We start from the raw sequence: 19862 nt of genomic DNA, 5'->3' as shown, positions 1-19862 counted from the left end.
GGTAATTTTTTATAATAGTTTATAAATGTATACAGAAATTTTATTTGTTAGTTTAGTGCAAGGTTTTAATAGGCCCTAGTATTAAAGTATTAAATCATTAAGAAATGATTTACTTATATGAAATGTATTTTTAAAAGATAAAAACCACTGCTATTTTTATACATTAAATAATAGAATTTAAACAGTACATTTACAGAAATATTGTACTTTTTAACCTTAAAATAGCTCTGCGGCCCTCCAATGAAATGTCAATTTCAGAAATGGCCCCAAGCCAATTTGAGTTTGAGACCCCTGCTCTAGGGTCAGAAAGTCCATGGCCACAATATGTAAGGGGGCCCGTGCTTTCACGGGGACCATCGGGGCCTTCGGCTCCCTCCTTGCTTTGAACAACGTACAACGAGGACATGCTTGAATAAAGGTACTCACTGCGGCTTCTAATCCTGGCCAATAGAAGTGTCGACGCACCAAAGACCTCGTCTTCTCCTTCCCTTGATGTCCCAGCTGGTCATGGTAGGCCGTAAGTAATGCCTGTACTTCCCGGGCGGGTACTACCACTTGGTGGACCTCTTCTCCGGTCCCGTGCTCGGAGATTACTCTGCACACTACCCCATCTCGCAGCTTCAGTCATTCCCACTGTCCCAGCAACTTACAACCCCTTTCGCCCTGGGCCCTTCTCTCTGCTGGCGTCGGCTCTTGGCCCTGCTTCAACCAGCCACTTATGGCCCATATCAGCTCGTCCTCCTGCTGTCGGCCTTTCCACCGGACGGGGTTCCATCCCCACCTGGACGGCACCGCCTCCTTACGGCTCCCTGGTGCCTCCACCACGCCCACCAAGTACTTATCCTCCGGTACTGGGGCTGCTTGAGTGGGGTCCTCCACGGGGGTCCGGCCTTCCGGCAGTCGAGACAGGACGTCAGCATTCACATGTTCTTTCCCTGGCCGATACTGTAGCTGGTAATCATAGTTGGCCAGTTGTGCCACCCACCGTTGTTCCACAGCCCCCAGTTTAACCATCTGTAAATGGACAAGAGGGTTATTATCCGTTATCACTTGTACCTTGGCACCCCACAAATAATCTTTAAACTTCTCGCTCAAAGCCCACTTCAAGGCCAATAACTCCAATTTGAACGAGCTGTAGTTGGCGTCCTTTCGTTCGGCGGGGTGAAGGCTTCGACTGGCATACGCAATCACCCTCTCGGCTCCATCCTGTCGCTGGGCGAGTACTGCTCCCAGCCCCAAATTAATTTCACCAGGGGTAAGTTATACACAAGTGTTATCTCACCCAACGCTTACTCTGGGCAGTTGACTTTCAGGGCGACAGCCGTACACAGTGTACCTTCACTCAACCGGCCTCTGGAAGACAAAGGTAATTCACAGTCTACCTGGGGCCCCTTGGGTATCGAGGGGACATCGGGTCTGGCCACGCAAAGCCGGACGCTTCCCTAGCTCCCCCCTCCTGTAAGGTTCCAGGGGTACTGAACTGGGGCGAACTCTTGAAGAGGCTCCGCACACAGATGATTATTATATGCAGATGTTTATAACAATGACCCTTGGTCCAAATGGTAAACACCAATAGCTTACTCACACTGATACACAGGTACGTTTCACCACTGCCTTCTCTCAGGGTCGGCAAGGGCTATCGCTGGCACACAGGAAATCCTATTTATGTTGCCTTCCCTTGTGTTTTTCTGGCCTCAACGTGCTGTTATCTCCTCACGTTTTCGCTGGACTGGGAGCGGCTTCTGTCACCACAAGCACAGCACCACACTGCAAGCTTTAGTGTACACACACAAAATAAAGACCAAGACTCACCCACAGCATTCCGCACACACTTCATGTGAAATAAGGACTTGGCCAACTCGTCCCAGGTTGCTCATGTGGCTGGTTGGGGGTTGTTCTCAGCAGAAAGGGAAAAGCACTAAGGTATGGCCATCAGACCCCCCATTTACTCCTAGTTATGCTCTCAGCTCGCCCATGCTTCTCTCCCCAGTGGGGCCAAAACTCTGAGTGTTAGACTCACAACATAGGTTAGGTAAATAGACCCTCTTTAATATTGCTCAGTACGATGCATTCAAACTACTCACATGTGATGGGGACGCTTTACAGGGTTGGTTTTCCCGCTTGTGCTCCAGTGTTAATCCCCGGCTCACCCACGCTTCCCTCCACAGTGGGGCCGTAGCTGTTCAATAAACTCACAACACACGTCAGGTAACTCTTTCTTCTTAATATTTCGTATTATATACCGAACTGTTACTCACACTTTGCTGCTAACACTCTGCCGGTCTTTCCTTCCTGTTACAGCTTCTCCGGCGTCATCGATCTTCGTAGATGCCAGCTCTGGTGAGTGATCCTCAGAACATCCTCACATGTCAACACATCCGTAATTCAATATTGGTATTACTCCCGTACTTAGCCCAGTAACGCAGATCATCGATACTCCTTTCACCCAGTCGACTTCAACCTCTGTTCTTCTACTAGGACCGCAGCCAAGCTTCCGCTTTCTTCCCCAAGGGATCGGTTTCGACCAAACACACACGGTTCTTCACAGCAGAGAAAAGCACGCTGTTTGTGTTTTCAGAGCTCCTTTTGTACTCTTCTCCTCCTCTTCAATGACCTATAAGCAATCGCTTTGTTTATTGCACACACCTGTACTCAATGCGGCCTGATTTGTCCTTCGGGGGAACACCGGAAGTTTCGGTGTTTGCAGATAGTCTTCCGGGCGGAACCCATCGTCGGGCGGAACCCAACTTCCCTACTTTTGGTTCCACCCCAACAAAACGTCACCCTGTGACATATACCTAAGAAATACATATGAAAACTGTGAGCAGAATTTAACATTTTCCCTCTCATCAACATAAAGACAATAATAATGCCTCTGGTTCGAGCTGTTTCAGGAGAATCGTGTGTCTTCACATTTACCCGAACACAACTTCCTGGATCTTTTTTAATCCAATTATCCGGGCAGCTGAGAGGTTGTGTGGTCGGAGGCTCTCGGGTTGTACTGACTCCTGCCATTTTCTTACAGATGTATTTCTGTTTAGTGTTACAGCCCAATACATTGTATAATCCTACTGAAGTTCCTGTTAACATTGCTACACAACCTCGGTGCTTATCTGAGTTTGAAAATACAAAGACGTGAGAAGATAAACTCTTGTAGATTTGACTTTGATTGATGTCACACAGACCGAACACAATGAAACTCATCAACATACCTGGCATGCCTACATTAAAGTGTGTAAACTTGACTTTATCACCATTGATCCACTGGAATCGCTCATTCTGATGAGTATTAGACAAACCAATCCAGAAATATTTCTCAAGTCGAAGACCGACCAGACTGATAAGAAACGCGCTCTCATATCTAATAGCAAAGATACCACATTTTATTATTCATTTCACTGTAATTTAGTAAAGTATTACTAAATATCATCTACTCACCTGCTGGCAACATCAACCAGGTTAGCTGCGGTCTGCTTACACGTCAGTTTGGCATCAAACAGTAATAGCCAAACCTAAACCAACCCTGTGAAAAGACATTCCAAATATCAACAAATGTCCCTTAAATACAATTTACATATTTGTATTTACACAACATTTAATAAACAACATCAATAACTTCTCATGATCACATAACAGACAGAAAACACAGTGAAACAAAAATTCATTGGTCGTTTTTCAATTCTAAGAATGCAAAGAACAGATTTGTGTTCTCATGGAAATCGGTCTTGCCAAGCATCCTTGGAAGAACGAACTCGGGAGGACGCGAGGACGGTAATTGCATGTGTCTGCATTCGCTGCATCCTTGGTATTAAAACACATCTGTGTTCTTCCCTGTGTTCTCTGTACATGTGTTCTTGAGTATTAAAATGGACTTTAAATGGTTGATGACATAGAGCGAAGACACTCCAAAAGAGTTTGCTCACCCCTACACAGCGGATTGCATTCTTAGGCATGACACTCAACTCTATACAGACGAGAGTGTGGCTAACACTGGAACGCACGCTCATGGTCAAATGCACGGAGTCATTGTTCAAAGCGGGGACATGTATCCCCCTCAAACGATTTCAGAAAATGCTGGGTCTTATGGCAGCAGCATCCCCACTCATACCGTTGGGAATGCTGTACATGAGACCGCTTCAGTTTTGGTCGAAAGCGAGAGTTCCGTCCCGGGCCTGGACGCCGGGTCGCTTTACGATCAAAGTCACAAACAGCTGCGTGGAAGCGCTATCAATATGGACATCCTCTCACCTTTTCCTCGCGGGCACGGAACTCGGCTCTGTGAGCAGGAGGAAAGTGGTGACGATGGATGCGTCTGTGACGGGTTGGGGCGTGCAGTGCGACGGCGAACTTGCCTTCGGCGCGTGGAACAATCAACTGTCTCAGTTACATATCAACCAGCTCGAGATGTGGGCAGTAATCATAGCGCTACGACACTTTCGACCGAAACTCCAACATCATCACGTTCTAGTACGGTCGGACAACATGACAGTGGTTTCATTCATAAATCATCAGGGAGGGCTGAAGTCTCGCTTGTTATCCAAACTAGCGAAACAGCTCCTATTATGGGCTCACGAGAACGTACGTTCGTTAAAAGTGACTCACGTACCGGGTGTAGCCAACACGGGTGCAGACATTCTCTCGCGCAACACCCCGCCACCGGGAGAATGGAGGCCGCATCCTCAGACGGTCAAGAGAATTTGGACCGTCTTCGGCCGAGTGAAAATCGATCTATTTGCCTCAGACGAGAACGCGCACTGCCCGACGTTCTTCTCGAAACACCGCGATGCCCTGTCTCTCACATGGTCTCCTGTACGCTTTCCTCTGGTGGCGTTGTTACCACAAGTCCTTCAGAGGATCAGAGAGGAAAAGCGCACAGTGATTCTGATCGCACCGCTTTGGCACAATCAACCGTGGCTCCCCGACCTATGGCAGCTGAAGATTTCAGCTCCATGGCCGATACCGCTGAGGAAAGACCTCCTCTCTCAATCGAGAGGGACGATTTGGCATCCGCAGCCGGAGTTATGGAACCTCCACACGTGGTATCTGGAGACAACCTCCATGCCTTTCAGAACGAGTGATAGACACGTGGATGGAAGCTAGGGCCTCAGTGAGATCACCAACGTGACTTTGAACTTAACCGCGCTCGGTGATCTCGCCCTCTTGTGCTATGTTATGTGCTTCCCGGTGCATTTAAAACCCCACTGTATGCGCATTAACATTCTTTATGGTGCTTACACTTTTGCTTTTAAAGCTGTGAATATGCTGGATATAGGGCCACATGCAGTGTCTCTCCGGTAAGGCACTTAGTTCGTTGTCTATGCACGGCGTGATGGGATTACGTTCCCCCATGCGAAGTGAACCGTATTGAAAGGGAACGATAAGGTTACTCACGTAACCCTGGTTCCCTGAAATAACGGGAACGAGCATTGCGTAGCTGGCCATGCTACAAACGCCTACGCAGCGAGCTTCATCCGGCTACGCACTTCAGTTGAATGCAAGTGAGTTCATGGCGCTCTTTCCCGGACTATTATAGGGCGTAGTACCGCCCCTTTCGCGTGCTCGAACACCATAGGTCTGTAATTTTTACAGACGTTAACCAATAGGCTTCAATCACGGAGTAAACAGGAGTTTCCCCCATAGCATCAGCAACTGATGCAATGCTCGTTCCCGCTATTTCAGGGAACCAGGGTTATGTGAGTAACCTTATCGTTATCTTTGATGGCAAGACCATGATAACAACCGTCTTTGAATCTCTCTCACTGTTCAGAACAACGTTTAGGAGCTACAATCATAGAAATCATAATGGATATTTCACAATGGCCATCTAGCGTCTGGTACAGCCGCAGATCATGTGTTGTTATCCAGGCTTTAACAGTTCCCAACATTTCTTCTGCATCTACTTTAATGAGTTTTTTTAAAAGAGAATAGATGATGAGAAGGGAAAAGATGAGTCTAAAAGAGAAGAAGAGAAAAATTTTTACTCGTATCTTAGTTTTAACTGTGAAGAAACTGCTGATCTGTGGGATCGGAGACACAATAGCAGTTCTGGAGAAGATGAATCTCAGCAAGAAGGAAATGAGAGGTGCAAGCTTCACAGCGCTGACACGCATACAAAATCACATACAAAAGGAAAAACTATAAATGTAGCACGTGAGAGTTTGCTTAACACACAAAATATATTTGAAAGAAATTAACAGACTTTCTAACATCCTGTTTTTATTGACTTTGTCAAAGAGAGAAGAACATTTTTAAAACTGTGAATCAAACAAACCAATGAAAATAGGTCTTAGGTGTAAATAAACCACCCTGATCTCACAATTTTTTTGCTCATTTTTCCGTGGCATTGTCACAAATTTGTTACTCAACTGTTTTGTCCTGTTTTCTTACCATTGTCACTTTGGTTTAGGGTTAGATTTACATAAAATTACATCCTTACCCAAACCCAACTCTAACCCCAACGCCAGGCGACAACTGATTAAAGTTTAGAAAATATTCAATTAAATTCAATTTTATTTATATAGCGCTTTTCACAATTGTTAATTGTTTCAAAGCAGCTTTACATGAATAGATGTAGGGGAAAACACAGAAAAATCGATAGATAACATAAGAAGCAGAATACAGCAGCTAAGAATAAACCGTACAAGCGAGCGTAGTAATGTAACGTATACAGGAAAGTGCTAAGTTAGGTCAATGATGGCTTACTCTCCAGGGGATACAAAAAACCCTAGGAGAAAAACCCTATGGGGAAAACTCCTAGGAGGAGAAAAACCCCTGAGTGAGATACATATATATTTATATATATAAATACTATTGGGGTATGTGAATGGGTAAGCAGATTAAACTGGTTCAGCCAGTGGTTGTTGGTCAAGCATCAGCTGGGAATCACGTTGAAGGATGGCCAGTAGATCAGTTGTGATGACCTTCACAGCAACGGGAACTCGGTCTGTTTGTCTCATTGTCCTCGGGGTCGAAGACAAGACAGGGAGAGAGAAACAGAATCCTATTAGCGTAGAGGCAGTTCGCATGTAATGCTAGTGTCATACAATATTGTGGTTTAAAATCCGCTCAGTTCCAGACAGGCTACCTATTGCGGCATAAGTATATTACCCAGATGAGTTATGTCAATGCTTTGTTCTGGACTTACTAACTATTGCGGGATAGGTACATTTACTTGACATTTTATGTGAATGCTTTGTTAAATATAAAAGAATAAAGCAGAAAAATAGTATAAACCAATACTTAAAGTGACAAACTAATGCAAACACCAAATCTAACCCTAAACCGAAGCGACAATGATTTGAAAATAGAAAAAGCAGTTGAGTAACCAATCCTTGAGAATGCCAAGGATAAAGATAGTCCGTGGCAGGGCCAAGGAAAGATGCGGAGATCCGTGAGAATGCCACGGACTATCCCACGGAACTCTGTGAGATCATGTTGCAATAAACAGTACTTGCATTACATTAAGATGACAATAACAGTCACTCAAGTGCAATAATTTGCAACCTTAAAAAAATCATCAAATTACAGCAAAGCAAGACATCATCATATTCAGGGGCATCATGCACCAAATATTTTAAAGGGTGCACAGTGTTACAGATTCACCATGGCTGCCTTCAGCCCTGATAAATCGCTGCACAACGTTTTTTAAACAGAAACGGTGATGCGTTGAACACCCTGTTTTGATGATGCAAGAGTTCCAACGGTAGCTGAGAAGGCCACTCTTTGTGTTTGTTTTTGATGTGTTTTAGAGCCTGATGAAATCATTATAAATACATGGTTAATACTGTAAAATACTCTCAATGTTACAGTCACTGCCCTTGCTGTCCAGAATGAAAGGCAACATTCCAATTTAAACCCATTATTGTTTTTTTAGGTATCTACTCGTAGTGGACTTTGATTCATAGGTATTCTGTGTATATTGTGTTATTTATTAATGTATGATATTTTTTATGTAGTTTGTATTGTTTGCGTAACTCTATGTGGCTCTGTGAATTGCCCCTTGGGGATGAATGAAGTGTTTGAAACTTGAAACATTATATGAGCTGTCTCTTTAGTACTGCATGGTTTATTTACATTTTGCTGCTGATTCAACTGCAATTCTGACACATAAACAAAAGAAAACATATCTCAAACCCTGTTGCACATCAGGGCACATGTCGTTCAATCCGGAAACCGTAGCAAAAACGTTGCGCACCGTTTTGAACTTAAACGTGCCCCTGATTTTTAATCAAAGTCATCTCCAATCACCATTCACAGTATAAAAGGACTTCCTCATTCACTCATTCCCCGTCCGGTCTCGTTAATACATCTCATCAAAGTGTACTGTTGCAACTAACTGATTTTCTCTATCATCATCTTCCCATGAACTCTTTTTATTATCACCGTCCACTGTTTACATCAGGAAAGTGTCTTTTGTATTTCTGTGACTGACGGTAGTGTTTTTATTTGGAGTTGCTTGTTCACCATCATCACCAAGTTTATAACACCATTTAACATCACTGGTGATATGTGGTGTGTGTGTCCAAATGTTCTCAAAATATCTTTGTGTTCATCAGAAAAAATAAATTTTGACAGGTTTGTAACTACATGAGGGTTTGTAACTACATGAGAGTGAGCAAATGATGACAGGATTTGCATTTTTTGGGTGAACTATCAATTTAAGTCTATTTGTTATCTAAGTATTTGTCAGTAAAGCATTTATTTGGGGAAAATGTGAATAATTGCATTGCAGGCCGATTTCAGGTGTGCCCCTAAATTTTCTGCTTGTGCTCCTAAAATTTCAGTCAGGGGCTACAGTGCTCCTAGTAAAAAAATTTAGTCGGGGGACACTTCAAATGTAGTTACCCTAGGGCACCAAATTGTGGTAATCCGGGCTTGGACAAGTGTCTGTAGATTATATTTAGCACAATGACTGTGCCTCTCCATTTCAACTTAATGATAAGATGTTATATATTAAAAATAAAACGTTGAAATAACTTAAGCTAATTCAACCTTCATTTTAAGTTACGGCAACAGATTTTTCACAGTGGATGCAGATTTTTGCTATTTACTTGTTGACAGGCTAAGCACCATACAATTCACAAATACACACAAACACACAGAGATCTGCTGTCCACAAAGCACAATCCTATAGAGGAAAGCACACAGTTATGAGTTACTGTAGAATCAATGAATCAAACTTTAATACAATGTGTAAAACATAAATTTTCAACAAAACATCAACTAGACACAAGACTTCATGCAAGACACTCGGGAGCATTTACTCAAACACAGTTTAATTCACATTAACATGATCACAATTCCCACCAATTTTTCTCAGAATACTTTCTCAGTTTTACTTTATGTAACAATATTCTTTGTTTATAAAATGACTAAACATATGTAAATAATTCATTTATAAATCAATTCCAATTCATGTTTATATTAAAATAATGCCAAAAAGTGCTTAATAAAACGCCACCACACTAAAAACATTCTTAGCGACTTAACATTTTTACAAGACAAATTATTCTGTCAATTACCAGCTAAACTGCCCATAATATTAATTTTTTTAATTCAGAAAATTGCAGAGAAACTGTAAAACTCAAAGATTGGTAAATGACGCTATATACAAAACAGGGCTTATAACACAGACACAAACCAGTTTATAAGAAGATCTCATAACCTTTGATTCTCCTTCCAGATATACGACACTCAACTTACTGAAATACTGACATGCTGGTATACTTGATCTTTCAATAAAAGACAAATCTGCGCAAGGAAGATGTTTCAAAATATCTTGTGTGTGTATTACATTGAGAGTGATGGTGGTTTGTGTTAAGCGTGCTCATTTTGTTCAATGTTGGCAACAAGTCCTTTACTATCAATAGATGTAGGTGGCCGTGAGAGATCAGAGTTGTTATAGAGTCTGTTGTCAAATGTACGCTGTCCAATCACAGGCCTGAGAACTCTCTTAAAGAGAAGAAACCCAGCAAGACCGGCGACAGCGATGATGACCAACACGACCACTACAGCGATGCCAGCCGATCCATGAGACATCTCTGAGGATCTGATCTGAGGATCTGCAATTCAACATTATACACATATTACTAATAACACTGGGTAACTTTGGGTTATTTTTTCAACGCAATGACTGATCGCACATTAATACATACAAAGTATCAAGTGTTACTTTCGTCCCGAACTCCTGACATTTAAACATGATTTACTTTTATTTAGAAAAACTCTAAGAAGTTAAACTTCAGGATGTATTAGATCACTAAATAACCTGAAGATTGATCAGTACTTTAACACACATAACCAGAAACACAACGCGTTATAAGAAAAAAATTACCGCTTTAGGAATTTACTTATCATGCTTGGAAACAGTTTTCCGGACTTAGAAACGCAAATAACCCGATATTTGTCAGCTCTGTCAAGGGTTTGTGTGCAGTGCTTGAAGTGGGGAAAAAAGTTCTGGTACCATTGACATAGATATTAGAGATAATAAAACCCATAGCGGTGGTTTCTGGAATGATTTACCAAATAATGTTCGAGTATCAGACACAGTCGATCAATTTAAATCTAAACTTAAGACATTCTTCTTTAACAAAGCATTCAGATAAAATGTCCAGTAAATGTACTTTTCCCGCAGTAGTTATTTTGTCTAGAGCAAAGTACTCACATACCTCATATGGGTAATATACTATTGCCGCAATAGTTAGCCTGTCTGGAACCGAGCTGACTTAAACCACTATAATGTATGACACTTGCATTACATGCGAATGGCCCCTACGCTAATAGAACTCTGTTTTTGTCTCCCTGTCTCGTCCTTGACCCCGAGAACAATGAGACAAACAGACCCAGTTCCTGTTGCTCCTTCAACGTGATGACCAGCCAATGCCTGACCAACGACCACCGGCTAAACCAGTTTAATCCGCTTACCCGCCTCCTATCCCTACCGTATATATTAGGGATGTCAATTTACACAATTTCACATATTCGATGATCATATAAATTAACAATCAATCAATCGAATAATCGTTAACAGTAATAGTACAATAAGCCTTTACAGCAGTGGCATATAGCCAATGACATAAAAGTGTGCGTAAAAATGCCAGCTTCCTCACGCGAATTAAAAGATTTTATTTTGTCTATATAACATGCTAGTGGGATTGTAAAATGGGATTGTCAATGTAGTTGGTGTTTTGATAAAAATCATCAATTTAATCTCGTGATGAAATATAATGACTAATAGACACAGTATAACTCCGCCCCATAACGGGCACTCCGCACAGTCGGATGAAAGTCTGTGCGTCCATGACAAAATAAAAGTTTCATTATCATCAAGTGTTATTTTTCTAGTTGTTCACCTCGCGTCCCTAGTCATTGATACACCGCTTGATGTAATTATATCCAAGAAGCACAGGAAGGGCACTTTTCCCTTCGTCACCTCAGCTTTAGACCTGCGGCGTACTTTCAGCAAAGATGCTTATATTATGAAGATTTCAACCTTCTAATAGAAAACCCGTTTAGCGTGTAGCGCCTCAGCCAGTCAATAATGATGATCAGTTATATATGTTGCGGGCGTTCAGAGTGTAACGACAGTCAGTTACAGTTTTTCATTTTAGTTTCTTGCCAGAATTTAAGATTACATTTTAATCTGTTCATTAAGAACGGCTTCTGGTCTCCTTTCCTGTGTAAAGCAGCGTTAGCAGCGTTGCTATGCTAATCTTGCAGGCTTCCCTGAAGAGGGTCTTTGTTTTTAGTATGCTAACCGTATTTGCATTTTCGGCATCGGACCCTCTCAGATCCACTGCGAATGCCATTTCATTACGTTAGCAGCCAGCCTTGTCTCGAATAAGGTTAAAAAGCCCAGGTGTGTGTTTGTCATCGAGCATTGTTTGTGATCATGGCTAGTTTAACTTATGCACGCTTGTTTAATTTTTTTCACACAGTGTGTATGTGCTTTGCGCATGCGCCGCACACATGCTTGCTTTTTCGACAATCGTTAAATTTTATCGATTTAATTCTTATCGGCAATTAATCGAAGATCGATTAATTGTTAACATCCCTAATATATATATATATATATATATATATATATATATATATATATATATATATATATATATATATATTTATATTAATTCCTCCCAAGGTTTTTTTTCCTTCTAGGAGTTTTTCCTAGGGGGTTTTTCGTCCCAGGGAGAGTCAGCCAACTTTGCCTTAACTTAGCACTTTACTGTATACATTACATTATTAATATGCTCGCTTGTACGGTTTAACCTTAGTCGCTATCTCTACTTCTTATATTATCTATTGATTTTCTGTGTTCTCCTCTACATCTTCTCATGTAAAGCTGCTTTGCAACAATTAACACTTGTGAAAAGCGCTATATAAATAAAATTGAATTGAATTGAATTGGTTTCCCGGACAGGGTTTATCCTAATCCCAGACTTAAATGCATGTTTGTGCTGCCTTTATTTAAAAACATCTTGCACTGTTAACCCAACATTATAAAGTGTGTAACAGATAAACTCTGGAGAATAATAAAAGATTTACACTGTAAAAAAATCAATAGAAATTACAGTGTTATTGCAGCTGGGTTGCCGGTAACTTACCGTAGATTTAAATTTATGTTATTTACTGGCAAGAGTTTGTTAAAGTTAAATACATTTTAAATATTAACAAGTTTTTGTCTTTACAGAATAAAACTATACAATAACAGCCTCATGCAAAGCATTCTGGGAACCAGAAATAATCATCAACCTTTTTCTGTTTTTGCTTCAGATTTTGTTTTCCAGAATGTTTTGCTTGATGCTGTTTTTCTAGTTTTATTCTGTAAAGACAAAGACTTGTAAATGTTTAATGTTCATTTAACTTTGAACAAAATTTTGCCGTTAAATAAAATAAATTTAAATCTACGGTAAGTTACCGGCAACCCAGCTGCAATTTCTACGGATTTTTTTTACAGTGTACACAAGTAGTCTGGTTTGTCAGTATTTGTTGATATTTATCTACAGCTGCCAACAAACCAGAAATAAAATACAGAAATGGATACTAAAACACTTTTCACAGATTATGTTCAACATATATTCATCATACCTGAGATTGATGGCTTCTCTGTTGGTGGTATTACTGTTAAAAAGACACATGTGGATATTAACATACAGAAAGATGATGTGATATTAATGCAGATTTTTTGTTTATTTATATGTCAGACCTTTAGCAGTCTTGCAGATATAACCTCTGCGATCATCACAGCTGCTGGTGCTCCACATCCCAGTGTCTGACTGAACTTCAACACAAATTTTAACATCATCCGGCATCCGCGGTTTCCAGTTTGCGTAATCCACAACCGTATTATCAATCCACATCCAATCACCTGTCACACACAAACATCAGTTCAATGTTTATGTGATTTTAAATGTGTTGTATTGGTTTAGATGAAGGCTCATTCTAACCTTTATAACTGCGGTGAAGTCCAATCCAGACTGACTCGACTTCATCCTGCAGGATCTCCAGGTTTTGTTGGATAAAGTGTGATTCTATTGGATCCTCAATGCTCACTAAAGATGCACCTGAAATGACCGACAAATCACTGCTTTTAAACTGATATGGATTATTGAGAACTACACATATGATAATATGATTTTTTTTTGCAAAATCTTGCCTTAGAGGGATAGTTAAATAAAAATTTAAATTCTCTCATCATTTTCTCACTCTCATGTTGTTACAAGTCTGTATACATTTCTTTGTTCTGATGAACACAATAGACACTGTAACGTGGGGTGCTTTAAACAAAACAAAGGAGAGTTGAATCCATGTGCGAAAGAGGTTTACTAGTAAAATCCACATAGGGCAGGCAAACACATCCAAAAAGGTCAATCCAAAAGAGTATCCAAATAACAGGCAATAGTCAGGGCAGGCAGCAAACAATCAAAATCCAAAATAACAGGCACGGATCAAAAACAGACAGACACAGACCAGGAATACAGGATACACGCTCAGAATGCAGGCAGGCTAAACAATAATCAGCTGGGAGTGAACAGATTTGACCGGTTAAATACAAATATACAGGAAGTGGGAAGTGAAGCATGGCATGATATGAATTTAAAATAAAAGTCAGAACAGAACAGGGTGTCAAAATAAAAGTACAAAACACAACACAAGACAAAATCCTTACAAACACTGGTGTAGGGGACACACCTACAGCCCCCGCAGTATGTGGGGGCCCTGCCCCTTTGATAGGCCCCCATGGACATTACATCAAATATTTAAATGTAATATGTGCGGTGAGAAAAATTTTCTGTTAAGGAATAAATAAACACATATTTTACTCCCCCCGTGCACTTACCATGTGTGCTGCTGTCTTATCAAAGAATAGGATATTATTATCAGAAGCATAGCAATATGGCAGAAGGGGGCCCACGAAAGGCTGATCTTTCAAACAATCCAAAATTGTTATATAATATATGTAACACAACTGCATGTCTGTACCCCCCTTAGTTAGCCCCATCTTGTTATGCTCCAGTTTCAAACTGGAATAGGCATGGCCCTAGAAAATGAATGATTTAAAACATGAAGAGGATTATCCATCTGGCAGGCAGAAACGAAAGAAGAAGCAAGAGACAGCAGTAAGTAATGGCGAGATAATGATTGGCTTTCTGTAAGGATAATTAATGACACATACTGTAGGTGTCAATTTCATAGTAATTTTGTTGCGTGTAATTTTTGGCTAGAAGAAATAATGGTAAAAGGAACTTGTTAGCAGTGTTGGGGTAACGAATTACAAGTAACTAAGTAATGCAATTAGTTACTTTTTTGGGAGTAACTTAATATTGTAATACATTACTTTCAAAGTAACTTACCCCAACACTGCTGGTTAGCTAGGGTTAGCAGCAGCATGTATTATGTAGTGTTAGCTTGATTAATGCAGGCTGAAATGTAAAAGATCAGCCTATTACGAACATAAAGATCGCATTGTACCTCAAAGGGTTCGACACATGTACAGGACAACTAAAACGCAGATTCCGTGGACTGAATGAAGTGGCAAAGTGCCCTGGTTCTCGGCTGCACTTTTCTGACAATTTTTTTTTTTTTAAGGTTAATTGTCAAAGGTTTTTTAGTAATGTATGGAAAGTTCTCAAAATGTAGCATATAACCTTGTCTTAAACTGGCTGAGAAAGGTAATTACATTTTTTTTTTGAAGTTTCAGGCTATATATTACGGTAGGCCACAAATATGTCTGTAATTTATTCTACAATCTTTAATCCCTATAACGTTAGCCTCAAACAGACAGAGATTGAATTTTTCCTTCATTTTGGCTGTAACCATCAAATGGTATTGTATATATTGTTATTCCTTTATTTTTTCCATTTCTTTTCTACACTTTGTAGTGATGCTATAGGGTTTTAACTAAGACATGACCAAACATTTTGGTCCAATTTGTTACATTTATATAGCACTTTTCTGCAGCATACATATGAATGGGGGAATCTTCTCTACCACCACGAATGTGCAACATCCATCGACAGCAGCCATATTGCACCAAAACGCCCACCACACACCAGCTTATTAGTTGATAGGAGACAGAGTGACATCAGGTAAGTAGACGAATGGGCAAGTTTTGGCAGAATGCCAAGGCACACCCCTATTCTTCATTAAATGACATCCTGAGATTTTTAATGACCACAGAGAGTCAGGACCTCGGTTTAATGTCTCATCCGAATGACATTGCTTTTTGACAGTAGTGTCCCCACTATCACTATAGTGGGGTGTTAGGACCAGTGTTGGGTGTAACGCGTTACAAAGTAATAATATTACTTTTTTCAGTAACTAGTAGTGTAAGGCATTACCCGTCTGAAAATGGTAATATTATTACAGTTTTCCCGAGCTAGTTACTTGCGTTACATTTGCCAGTAGCACCTTCATCACACAAGGCACACAACACAGAGAACAAAAGGGTAGGGGAGGAGGGTGTGAATGGAACAGTGATTGGTCTAAGTTTGGCACGAGGTATCATTTACCATCACCGATTAGTTGACACCCGGCAGCCAGCAGCACAGAGCGGCACACTCAAAGACAGATCGGGAAAATGGAAGCGTCAACAACGGCAAGCTCTTTTTCAGAGGAAGGTTCCCAGCAACAGAAAGCTTCTTTCGACGGGTGGAGATTTAGTCATTATTTTTTATGTTCAACGGAAGGAAAATAACTTGACGGTGAAGTGCACACTCTTTAATGTTTCTCTGAACGCTGTGCCCCGTGTCCGGTAGCGTGTAAGGAAGCCAGCAGTAATTTTTGTATTAAAAGGTGGTGTATTTGCAACCTGTTGTCATCCCTGTATTTTGAATGAGTAAATTGTTGTCAAATTTAATCTAATAAAATTGTAACTTTTTATTGATTTGGGAGTTTTGTGTTTGGATATTTTCTTGGCCGTGGCTTGCCCAAATAAACATTCTTGTCCAGAAAAAAAATGTAACTAGTAATATAACTAGTAAGATAACTAGTTACTTTCTCCAGGGAGTAATAAAGTAAAGTAAGCATTACTATTTTTGAGAGTAATATGTAATACGTAATATATTACTTTTTTGAGTAACTAGCCCCAACACTGGTTAGGACCCATGCGACGGAACCGGAAGGTATAAAATGCATACGTTGAAGTATTGTACATGATTTACTGCATGGGCGAGGCTAGCCCTTTTTTAGGGGTGCTTCAGCACACATACTAAATGTTTACGTTATGTTTATAATGAGCAAGTACATCATTAATCAACCTTTCAAGCGTGTTTTTGTCTTATCCTGAATCACCACAGTACACCTATAATAAGTGTTTCTTTTCTGACTATTTTAGTCTGGCAGATCGCGGCCGCTGCGGAGTAGCACAGTACCTATGTGACACGTCCATAGACTTAACAGAGAGAAGAAGCGCCAGTTACAATGTTCTTCCGCAGGTGCATGCAGTTTTGTGCATCCCAGTGTGTAGTTGCGTATGTGTGTCGCTGTTTTATCGTTAATTTGAGACACATTTTAACAACCGGGAGTCATGTTAACATGACGTCACATGCGTCTTTTTTGGTCAGTCGTCATGAAAACATGGGCTTTGGACCAAAGTGAAAACAAACTGGTAAGTTATGTGTCAAATCACTAACTGTGGCTTTTTAAATGAATTATTATTCATTCCTAGAATTATATCCGTTATTTTTCAGTTGTGTCTGACTATCAAACTAGACAATAAATACTTTTTTTAGTTTGTCACATGTAGATTAATATGAAGGGAGTAACTTTTTAACCCTTAACCTGCAGGAGTCACGAATGTTTTGTTTTAGACATATACTGCCCTACAAAGCAAAAGACCTTAACTCACTAGAGTGTTGAACTGAGAAAAATGACTTTAAAGTTTACACTTTTTAGTGACTTTAGTTGTCAGTTATTTTCATCTTGTTTTTTTTTCTCAAAAAACCAACAACATTGACTCAAAATACTTATCCACATGATAAAGGAGGTCTTGAATGTCCCAAAAATATAAATAACTCATTTTCAACCAAAATTGAAATTACTGCCTTTTGCCTTTGTAGGGCAGTATAGTAGACATACAGTAAAGGTGTTTAATTAAAAGAATTAAAGGTAGGGTAACAGATTTGATCCTGAAACATTTTTTGTTATGCTGGTTAAAAGTCTCCTTACATCCTGATAGCAATCACTGTGTTAAGTTGTTTAAATGTATTTGTAGAAATTTATGTCATCTGTGAAAGGCGTAGGACCAAAAAATGTTCAACAAATCATAGATTTCGGTCCGAACGGACGTTTCCATTTTTGTCCCTCATACGTAAGCATAATTTGAATGCCCACCGCGCAGCGAGTCCACGCAGACACCATACGTCATCTGCGCGTTCACGTGCGCTCACCTCCTGCCTGTAAACAGTGAGAACAGCAAACTTTTCTGCTAAATTGACAACCTACACAGGAGGCACAAAACTAAAGGCATCTTTTATAACAATAACAGCAAAAACTGCCTGGATCAGCAAGAGCAAAACCCCAAATGAACATCAGTAACTTCTTTACTGCTTTACCACGAGATGCAAACAGCTGCAGGACGCAAAGGGTCTGAAAGGGTCGTTGCACTGTTTATTTTGGTAAGGATATGTATGCGATATGTTTGTATTGAGATGGATTCAGATATTCTACTTTGATGAAACATTGTGTTACTTATGAAATTTGTGTTTGTTTACGGATTAGCGTAATGATATAGTTACTACGTCTACACAACCGAACGTGTGCTTAAACTAATTCAGATGTAAACCAGTTGTTTGGTTATTTTGGCAGTGTTATTCGACTTTGTACTGCAAAGTTTTCTCACTGCTGAATGAGACATGAGATGTGACCGTCTGATCTGTGCGTGTTCATGTGTTTTGAAAGAGGCGTGACTTTGGATGGCGGTTTGACTTGAGGGTGGGATCGGGATTTCATTGCTAGGCGGCTACCGTTAACATTTTTCAAAATGTGTTACCCTACCTTTAATCAGAAATAAAAAGGTTGGAAAAAATGTATCACAAAATTCATCAGATTTATGCTTTAAAATATGTATTTTTTATTTTCTTATGGGGGGCATGCCCCCAGACCCCCCTAGAGGGGTAATATCCTTCTCATCTTTTTCACAACTGATCAGTTTTCATGCCTGAAAGGTCTTCAAAAAAAAAAAAAAAATCTGGATTTGGGAGTTAGTTGAACCAATGTTAAAATGTTAGTTATGTTACAATAGACATATTATTGTTTTTTTGTGTGAAAAAAGAGTGGGTGATGATTACTATGGTTTTTAAAGGTATACTTGTGAAATTAATAGAAAATATTTCTATATATTTCTATATATACACACATTATATATATATATATATATATATATATATATATATATATATATATATATATATATATATATATATATATATATATATATATATATATATATAATGTTTTTGTTATAAATTCCCAAATAAACCTTATCAGGGTTTTACTACAGAGAAAGTTACGTTCCTGTTGAACATTCCTACAAGGCTCATTATGTGGCTCATTATGCGACTGTTTTGTTCCTCAGCTGTCAATCACTGATTATTCAGGAGCTTTCACGCCTCCACGCATACGGCCTTTCCCAAGCAAATGTGTCTTAGAAATTGTAAATCAATATATTGTTTCATGTGAATGAGCAAGCCAGATGATTTTCACATCATTTTGAAGAAAAAACTCTAGACTACTAGATCCTGTTTTGGAAAGTCTTGGGAAAACATGTTTAGAATGAGTTTTGTGGACTTGTATCAGTGACTTAAAAATTTTGCTTTTTCAAAAACCACGCATAAACATTTTTCTCTCAAAAATACAAACATGTAACTACATGTTGATCAAATAATATTGTAGCCCAGTTTGTTCTGAACACAGTGTTATGATACTTTTGCCATGTATATGTTTTTAAGAAACTGAAAAAAGCACAAATGTCAGTGCATGTCAAAACTTCCCCAGGGCCCTAAAAACCCCTTAGACCCCAGAGGGTTAACTGAAAGTAAAGTACCAGACAACGTCTCACCCATTCTTATACATTCTACTGTGGAATGAGCCCAGCTGTCTCTCTTGGAGGCCATAAACGTATAGCAGTGTCCTCTAAATGGGATCCAACTTTCAAGTTTCATTGATTCGGGGCAGTTACCCGGCAGCTGAGGAGGATCTGTAGGGGCAAAAACTGCGGAGCGGTGTGAAGGATTAGTACATCTCTGTCTGAATTTTTCAACTCCAAAATACAGCACTTTGCTTGTAAAAGCCAGTTATATACTCGTTTAACATCTGAACTGCAGATGAATAACCACACTACCCACAATCCTTAAGAAACAGAT

The 19862-nt window shown here is 39.9% G+C and overlaps 1 protein-coding gene across 1 annotated transcript in view; it reads right to left on the bottom strand.

The window, feature by feature from the left end:
- Nucleotides 1-9272: 9272 nt before the first annotated feature.
- Nucleotides 9273-19862, bottom strand: part of LOC129453335 (macrophage mannose receptor 1) — a 53651-nt gene continuing 43061 nt past the window's right edge. The window contains exons 26-30 of the mRNA XM_073859582.1: nt 19559-19711; nt 13446-13562; nt 13205-13366; nt 13087-13119; nt 9273-10061 (exon numbers count right to left, since the gene is read on the bottom strand). Coding sequence (XP_073715683.1) covers nt 9817-10061; nt 13087-13119; nt 13205-13366; nt 13446-13562; nt 19559-19711 — 710 coding nt within the window. The 3' untranslated portion in view covers nt 9273-9816. The remainder of the gene's footprint in view (nt 10062-13086; nt 13120-13204; nt 13367-13445; nt 13563-19558; nt 19712-19862) is intronic.

This window comes from Misgurnus anguillicaudatus, chromosome 21 (genome assembly GCF_027580225.2).
Source record: "Misgurnus anguillicaudatus chromosome 21, ASM2758022v2, whole genome shotgun sequence".
In the NCBI taxonomy this organism is placed as follows: Eukaryota; Metazoa; Chordata; class Actinopteri; order Cypriniformes; family Cobitidae; genus Misgurnus; species Misgurnus anguillicaudatus.
Note: the sequence above shows the minus strand (reverse complement) of the source record. Positions and strands in the feature narration are given on the sequence as shown.